Source organism: Bactrocera latifrons, unplaced genomic scaffold (assembly GCF_001853355.1).
Source record: "Bactrocera latifrons isolate USDA-ARS-PBARC rearing strain unplaced genomic scaffold, ASM185335v1 scaffold_43, whole genome shotgun sequence".
NCBI lineage: Eukaryota > Metazoa > Arthropoda > Insecta > Diptera > Tephritidae > Bactrocera > Bactrocera latifrons.
The window spans coordinates 524,014-532,927 of NW_017537079.1; the positions used below are offsets into that span (position 1 = coordinate 524,014).

The 8,914-nt window shown below is 35.5% G+C and overlaps 1 protein-coding gene across 1 annotated transcript; it reads right to left on the reverse strand.

The window, feature by feature from the left end:
- Positions 1 to 1,925: 1,925 nt before the first annotated feature.
- On the reverse strand, positions 1,926 to 2,845 carry LOC108972820 (EF-hand calcium-binding domain-containing protein 2). The gene is made up of 4 exons (XM_018939645.1): positions 2,806 to 2,845; positions 2,503 to 2,740; positions 2,233 to 2,443; positions 1,926 to 2,107 (listed from the first exon to the last, which is right to left on the reverse strand). Exons 1-4 carry the CDS (start codon positions 2,816 to 2,818, stop codon positions 1,997 to 1,999), a joined length of 573 nt encoding a protein of 190 aa, XP_018795190.1. The 5' UTR covers positions 2,819 to 2,845; the 3' UTR covers positions 1,926 to 1,996.
- Positions 2,846 to 8,914: the final 6,069 nt, after the last annotated feature.

Sequence of the window (8,914 nt, forward strand, 5' to 3'; positions counted from 1 at the left end):
TTACCTTTCGCAGTGATCTACAAGTCCTTTCATGAGACATTGTTAGCACAATGGCGCATGGCGCCACTATCACCTTCGTATAGTTCTCGTAGACAACTGCTGTAAAAATTTCATACCCATCGGACTCAATGTTTTATTTTACTACGTGTAGAATTGGGAGTATCCGCACTTTTGAGAAAAATGGAAAAGTTTTCGATCATCTTATTTGGAAGGTAGAGGGACGTAATGAAATCAAAAAGCGTTGGAATATCGAATATAGTGTCTCTTCTTCTTACACGGCGACGACAAAATTTGATTTAACGAGTTTCAAAGCGATTGCAAGTCGGATTTCAATAACCCATTCTCATATGCACCGGTCACGGTTATTATGGAGGTTATGTTCACAAAAGTACACGATCTCCGATTGGCAGAGCGCCAAATAAAAGTGTGCAAGAAGTATGCTTCTTAAAAGAACACACGGATTATATCTTGAATGAAATACTGGGTGTGTTAAAGCTGTTGACGTGATGGGGTTTCTTACTCAGCATAATAAGGGCAACCGTAAAACTCGGATTATTTCTCGGCGAGTGGAAGTTTCGTAGCATTAAGAAATCGCACAGAGCCAAATTTGGAGAGTACGGAATAAGAGAGCAGTTCGGAGCCACATTCAACCAATTTTTCCCTGAGCATTGGCGGAGGTGTGATTCGATGCTTTGTCATATTTGAAATGCATTTTATCTTCATCAAATACAAAGGGTGTTTTTTGCAATCGATTTGGAAGCGGCTGAATAATTCGGCATAGTAGAACTCAGAGCTCATTTTGACTTTCACCACTTTGTTGATATAGATTATACTTTGTCAAGTGCAAAAACTAGTACTAATCACTCTTCTGATAACCTTCGACTTTTACGGAACAGTTTCGCCGGTTGAAGTCCACTGTTCACCTCTGTTGTGTACTAGCGATTCCATGCTTTGTCAACGGTCACACGGTTAAACGGTCAAAACTGTCTCTTAAGAGCATTCAGAATACATAGGTTATTCCTCATCCACGGAGACAATATCAAACAATACGACGATACCAGTCTTCGGTGTCAAGTAACTTCCGACAAGCAGTGACCACCATTAATAGCGGAGCCACCAACACTTTCAGCGACTCCCTCTCAGTGAATGGCGTACTTGGCGTCAGACTACCATTCAATGCTGACGCAGAGCTCGATTTTCCGCGAGAAACGAAGTGAGCCTATCGCACGTTTCCTATTCCTACCATTGGATGATGTCGATGACAACTTAGCTAATTCTTACCATCCTAACGGGAGTTAGCTACAACAAAAACATTATAATGTTACCAGTCTTAAATTAATAACCATCCGATCAAATTTGACCCGAAACTTGGCAACGTTTAATCTAACATTCCAGGTATTTGTTATAAATATAGGCTGGAGTCGTCTCTACTGTCTTTAGGGCCATTCGCCAGAATGCTGGACAATTTCGACGTTATATTATATATCCACGTCTCATCACCAGTAATGATACCTTTGATGAATGTAGGGTTCACAGCTATGTTGTCAAGCATCACAAACCTTACTTGGTTTCAAAAGATTCAGACCTTTTAGCATGAGTTTACGTTGGCACGCTCATACCCAAAACTTTCAACTTAAAATTCGGCATGTGTGCTTACCTTGGTTACAAAAATGTAATAACAACAAATAATTAAAATTATTGGTTATGTTTCCAATAATAATATTTTATTTTGTATGTGTAGGTGTGTAAGTATGAAGCAAAATACGTGATTTCGATCAGACGATAACTTTTCTACATCTTTATATGAATATAATTGTCAAATCTTTTATTTATATATTTATTTTTAATATTTTGTAAAACTTTTTTTACTCATAGGTAGACCTGAAAATATACAATATTAATTTTTAACTACTAAATCATTTTACAATATTTATATACAGAATTTTTGCTAAATAAAATATTTCTACTTTTAAATAAATATCAAAGAAACATTTTTCTATCTAATACTAATGCGACTGCCGGCCCATTTGGAGCCGCGTTTTATCTCTTTCGGTTTTAAAGTCCAATATCTTGTAGCAAGCTCATAAATCGAATTCGCTGGCTCGTGCTTGGGTTTTGCAAGGAGTGCAAATACAAATACATAGTGCAATTACGACAAATTCGAGTGCGAATTGAATGCAAATAGAGCGTGAATTGAGTGAAAAATTTAGTACGTATACAAATACGACTCACCATCAGCTGATTGATATAAAACTCATACGGTATATTGCCAGTGATGKGATCGATAGCTACAGCTAGCATTTCATCGAGCTCCTCCTGTGTGAAGGGTTCACCTTCCTCCATCATCATCTTGCTCATATACTCTTTGGTTATATAAGTCTTTTGCTCTGGATCCAGGATTTGAAAAGCAGCGAGAATTTTCTCCGGCGAAGCTGGTTCCATTCTGCACGTAAAAAGCTTATTATATTTTTTTTTTACTTTTTTCCCCGTTGATCTACTCACTTTCGTTCGGCTAACAATTGCGCCACATGCGGCATGAATTTGGATAGATGCACATCTCCTGCGGATTCCTCCATTTCGGTTGCCGCGATTACTTCATTTATCTCCTGCTCAGTGGGTACACAGCCCAGAAAGCGCAACACGGTGCCCACTTCGCGTATGTCGATGCGCTTATCGCCGTGATGATCGAAGATGCAGAAGGCGTCGGAGATGCGTTGCTCCAGCTCATTGGTAATGGGTACTGTGTGGTGAAGTTTGGTTAGTTTGGGAGTTTGATATTTTTGTATGTACTTTGCAGGTACTCACTAGCAACCTCCATGGCTTATAATTTGTATATTTCAACACTATTAATTTATTAAAAAATTTTTTTTTTTTTAGTTATTTATATTTTTATTATTTTTTTCTATTTTTTACGTTTTTCCAGTTTCACAAATTTTTTATGCAACTTTTTTATGTAAATACAATTTTTTCCTTGATTTTGTATTTTTAGTCCCCCTTGACAACTGGCTTTGTTCTCGTAACAAAAAGAATATCGATCAATCAATAGACTGACTACAGGGTGTGTGCCTTTTAAATATTTTTTCTTTGCAGCAAAATTTAAATTAAATACTAGAAATCAATAATATGCATATATAGTATATTAGATAATATGTCTAGTAAAAAGTAATACATAATTTTTGCATTCTTTGGATGAATTTAGCATAGCTAGAATGGTTTACGTTACGTTGCTGGAAAAAAATTGCATAAGACCACTTTCATAGAAACCTTCGTCTCTATTGGCAAAAAAACATAGAATGTCGATTTTCGTCAGCTTCTCCAGAAGCGATTTTTACCAGCAAAATCTTTCGCCATAGACAGAAACAGGTAGTAATCACTTGGTGCTTGGTCTGAATAGAAGTTAGCTGTGAGAGGTTTTTTAATAAGAGCGCTAAAAAACAAAAACGGTTTGGGATATCAAAGAAATTATTTTTTCCCGTGAACACTCGATGCCATTTTATATAGAACTCGATTTCTTTTGCATGGCCACCATGGACACGCTGACAGATGTCCAGACGCTGAACCCAATTTTCGACTGTATTGTAGCATAACTCTGCCGATACTACTGCAATTTTATGTTTGATATTCCTTTGAAGTTCATCAATCGTTGCTGGTTTGTTGGTATAGACTGGACGTAGCCCCACAAGAAATAGTCTAACGGCGCCAAGTCGCACGACCGAGGTGGCCAATTGACTCGGATATTTCGATCAACAAATTTGGCTATCAATAAATCGATTGTGATACTCGATGTGTGGTTTGTGCCGCAATTCTTACCATCCAATTCGCGACAAAAATATTCGTTCATCATTGAGCGGTAACGATGCCCATTCACAGTAACTTGCCGGTCGTGATCATCACGAAATAAGTACGGTTCATGACGCCGCCAGCCCATAATCGCTGAAAATGATTTGCCAGCATAATTAACGAACATGCAACGATTCTGGTTGTCAAGCGGGTTCAGTTCTTACGTAAATTTCATCTTCTAAGGATGTAGGGCAATATCTTTTCGAAAAATTCGCCACACCGAGGTCACAGAGATGGCCAACGCATGAGAATGATGTGTGAGAGACTAATTTGGGTCTTCCTCAATTGATGCGCTAGCGGCAGCAATATTCTCGACACTACTTTATTGTGCCTCTCAAATTTTTCCACTATATGCTCAATCATTGATCTGCCATGACGATTGTGATGAAAACAAATTGAATGTAGCGCTCTTAAAGTTAAGGCCACTGACTCAAAATTTCGATAGTAAATTTTATTAATTTCGACTCGTTGTTGGATCAATGCCATTGCCGCAATTAACCCACTTTTCGTCATCAGAAAAGTTTCTTTTCGTATCGAGCGTAATTATATTGATTCCAAAAGGTTTTTTTTTATGGCATGTTTAGATTATAGGCATACGAAACAATGCTCACATGGCTCAGGCTCGGTCGAAAAGTACGATTTCCATTACTATCACTGATATTTTCGACAGTTGGCCTTGTCAGAGGGTGCTGCATTTTTGAGATCAAAAGTACCGGAATGGAATCGACGAAATCGAAACTGCGAATGGTTGTTTCAATATCAAAACCATAAAGACTATTCACACTTTCAGTCGCCTCGCTTAAATTTTCGCCTTCATCGAAAGGAAATATGTAAAAATTGACGTATTTCCACTCTGCTGGTGTTCATATTTGACGCGTGTTCAAACAATACTGAGCTAAGCAATCTCTAAACTGTCTGAGCATTTTTTTAGTACCATTCCCAAGTCATAGAAAGTAACTCTATCGCACTTATATGACTCGAGCCATCTATTGGAAAAATAAATATATGAAGAAATTAAAAGGAAAATGGGAGAACCTCTATTACACAGTAGATAAATAGATCGGTAAAGTCGAGATCTTTAAACCATTTTACAACTGCGATAAACTGTTCCATAAGATCTTCTGATAAATAAGTGAACACCAGAAATAGCGTATGCTCTGCTCTTTGGCAACCTATTAGTTGTAACATTGGTAGACACATAGTTCATGACATGAAAATTCTTAGGTGTTTCTAATGCAGTTTGATACCCTGAAATCAAATCTGAAAAATGAATTTTTCTATCACCCACAACTATTCTGTAACCTGCGGCTTTAGATTTTACAATACATAAAATTTCATCATATTGTGTCAACAGTTTTTGTTATGTGTGCGAAGAACTAACTTTTAAATCCCAAAAATGTAATAAATGGACGGAAATGGAAGAGGGTTATTATAACGGAAACAAAAATTTCCAAGACTCAGTGAAGCAAAAATTAAGGAAGGCATATTTGTGGGTACGAAAATAAGAGAACTAATAAAGATAAAATAAATTTTGAGGAAATGCTCAATGAAACTGAAATACGAGCTTGAAGTGCCTTTAAAGACGTTGTTAAAAACTTTCTTGGAAATGTGAAAGCTGACAATTACAAAGATCTTGTGACTGAACTACTTACTGCCTATAAAGAAATGTATTTTTTCCCTGAAAAATTAGGGACCGTAAGTGACGATCGTGGGGAACGTGCCCCAACTGCTGGCATGACTCCAGCCGAATGAGTAGCTGAAATAAGTAAATTCAAAAAGGTTATTAAGTATTTCCTATACAATGACCTACGATCTTTGAAAAATATCAAAAATTAACAAAATGGTGTAATTTTGAAAAAAAATCGTTTTTTTTTTTGGTGAAAAATTGTCATTTTTTTTAATGCCAAATTGACAATTTTCAACCAATCAAAAAGATCGTAGGTCATTGTATAGTTAATGTATTCAAAAATACTCAGTTTTAATTTGAAGTCGAGTTATGACGCCAGCAATTTATAAAAATGTCGTTTCGAGAAAAACGCGTTTAAAGGTTCACTTATATAAGTTTGCACTTCCGAGCGGTCGTTCCTTAGAACGTTGCATTCAAAAACTATTCAAGATACGACCTTCCCGATTTCACAGGGTATTTATGGAAATATAAGCTATCGAAAAAGCAAATAAAAAAGTTTTTTTTTTTTGAAAGTGTCACACTGGTATAGCCCCTTACGAGATGCTTGCTTTGAGGAATACTCCAAAAAGGAAAATGGGAGATTGGTTAATAAAATAATATAACAATAATTTCTGTATTTGTGGCCATTTTTACATAATTAACTCTTTGTTCTGTTCATGCCACAAAAACAAATCCACTTGGTTACCAGTGTAATTAGAGCGTTCTCTTATGAAACTTGTCAGTGCTAAACTCGTATCCAAATCAAGTGTATGAAAAATTGAATTAGGTGTTAGTATGTTTGTAATGGCTCAGGAGCCTATTTTAAAAGCGAAAATAATGATTTGTATTAAAATATGAGAAAATGTAATTATTTTGTCAGTCAAATTTGATCAGATAGTGAATACGATTGTCATGTCTATGGGCCCCTAAAAGTAGAATATTTTCAAATATTCAATTAAAACAAAAAAAAGGCTTTTGTATTATTATGAATTTTTAGTGAAAATAAGCAAAACCGTTTTCTCCGAGTTTAACCACAGACCTGTTTGTGATGCCTAAACGTGGAAAGCTTTTTGTAATGTATATAGTCATTACTAATTTCTTTCTGAGAATATAAATAATATATAGACTTATTTAACGCACAGTAATAATAGGATACAAACGTACATATTTAAGTTTAGCATGTCGGCAAATACATACACCTACATATATGTATGTATATACTCGTTAACATGCATGGCTGCACTTCAAAGTGGCGCCATATTCCCCAAACTCCATTGTTGTGCTCCACTTACTTGGATAAGTATGTGGGTGCTACCATGCAATGCAGCTTCATGTGATTGGTCGGCACTTCGTGGCGCTCAGCCAATCAGATTGCTCTTTTGATTCGCTTAATGAGTTTAGGCACATGCATACTATACATGTTGTTGTATGTATGTACATATGTGCCAAAAGCAATTTTAAAAGTATGGTTTGCGAAGAGCTTTGGTAAAATTTTCGAAGTGTAACTTTGAAAAATGATTGTATGAAAGGTGTTTGACCTCTAGCTGCCTTTTATAGTCTTTAAAGAGTTTGAGATAGGTTTAATCACAATACAAAAAAGGAATACTCTTGCAATGTTAAGCGTCGTTTGCGCCAAGCTATTCGTAGCAAGTAAAGAAGGGTTAAGTTCGGGTGCAACCGAATATTTTATAGTCTTGCAACTTACAAGAATCAAAGCCAGTGGAATACTGCAAGGTGTAAAATGTGAATTAGAAGATCGAAATCCACTCAGCCGGAATTGCAATATTTCTACAAATACTTATATAGGCAATAAGTGAAGTTTTCGCTCAAATTTATTTATTTTAGGCACAAAGATGAGTAAAACCCGCTCTGTAATTTTCATTGACATAACTCACATATTGACCGGTATATGCGGTACAAAGTCAACAAGAAGTTAAAAAATCTTTATAATAGAGAAGTAAGTCCACAATCAACCCATTTTTGACACATAGACATACCACTGACAGGATTATCCCTGAATCTCAATTATATATCTCTCACTCTAATATTGGGCGATGTTTTTGATCAAAAGTCAACAACAGGTTTTGTGGTCCAAATATTCGTTACCTAGGGGCTCGAACAGTTTTCGTTGACTTTGAACAATTTTTGGTCATAAAGTGGCATACACTAAAGGCATCATTCGTGCAAGGTTTTATCCCATTATATTAATTTATACTTGATTTGTATACTGGAAAGTGAAAGAATCAAATGCAATTTAAAATTGTGCTATATGAGAAGTAGGCGTGGTTGTTTTCCGATTTCGTCCATTTTCGAACTGTGACATAGGAGAGTGAGAAAAATGCAATGTACTAAATTTTGTTGGTCAGGTCCCGAGATATGGTGATTTCACCAAAAAATGGGCGGTGTCATAGTCCAATTTTCATACCGGCTCCCATAAAGTCCTCTCATACCATCTCGAAGGTAAAATTTAATGTCTCTAGCATATTTAATTATTGATTTATTGCGCTGTTAGGAGTTTTAAACAATACTGTTATATGTGGAGTGAACAGCCCACCATATTTCGCATACCAAGATTCATCAATATATCTAAATTTTTACTCAAGTTACAGTTTCCAGCTCTAAGAAGATCCGACGTTTTCGAGCCAAATTTTGTGCAGCTATAAGATCCATTTCTCATTTCTGGCTGAATGGGTGTGAAAACAAGCAAAATTTCCGCATTTTATGCCATTTCATCAAGGAAAACAAGACGGCGCCAATCTCCACAATCAATGGTGAGAGACTTCGGTGGGCAGATAGTTTCACTTTTTTCGCCGGTCGATTGCCCACCCAGATTGGTTGGTTGGATTTTTCAGCTTAATCCAACAACAACAAAGGGCGATTTATTTAAAGAAAAATATTACTGTTTTATTTTTACATTTTCCATAATTTTGCTTCATTTATTCAATAAAAAAATATACACATTGAAGTACATTTTCTACATACACAAAAAAGAAAAATAAATTTCAGTACAATTTTCATTTGTAAGCATAGCTTTCACACGCTTCTCGCTTAAATATTGTTTTAATAATTAATTATTTATTTTTTCATAATATATAAACATATACATAATTCGGAAAATTATTACAGAGCTTTATAATATTACATAATCTTGTTGCAATTCAAAGTGAGTTCTGCGTTTGAGCAAATATTATTTTCGATAATATTTAAATGTTTTTTGAATATGTGCCTTTAAATTGTTGTAGTTAAGTGCACTTCGGATTTTTGTTTCTAATTAAATGCGCAGTTACAGCTTTAGATATGCATATACGAATATATGCATATGAGTGTTTTAGTTGCTGGCTAAAAAAAATTTTTTATAAATAATATAATTCTAGAACTAATTATTGTGTGTCTATTAGCATTACAGTT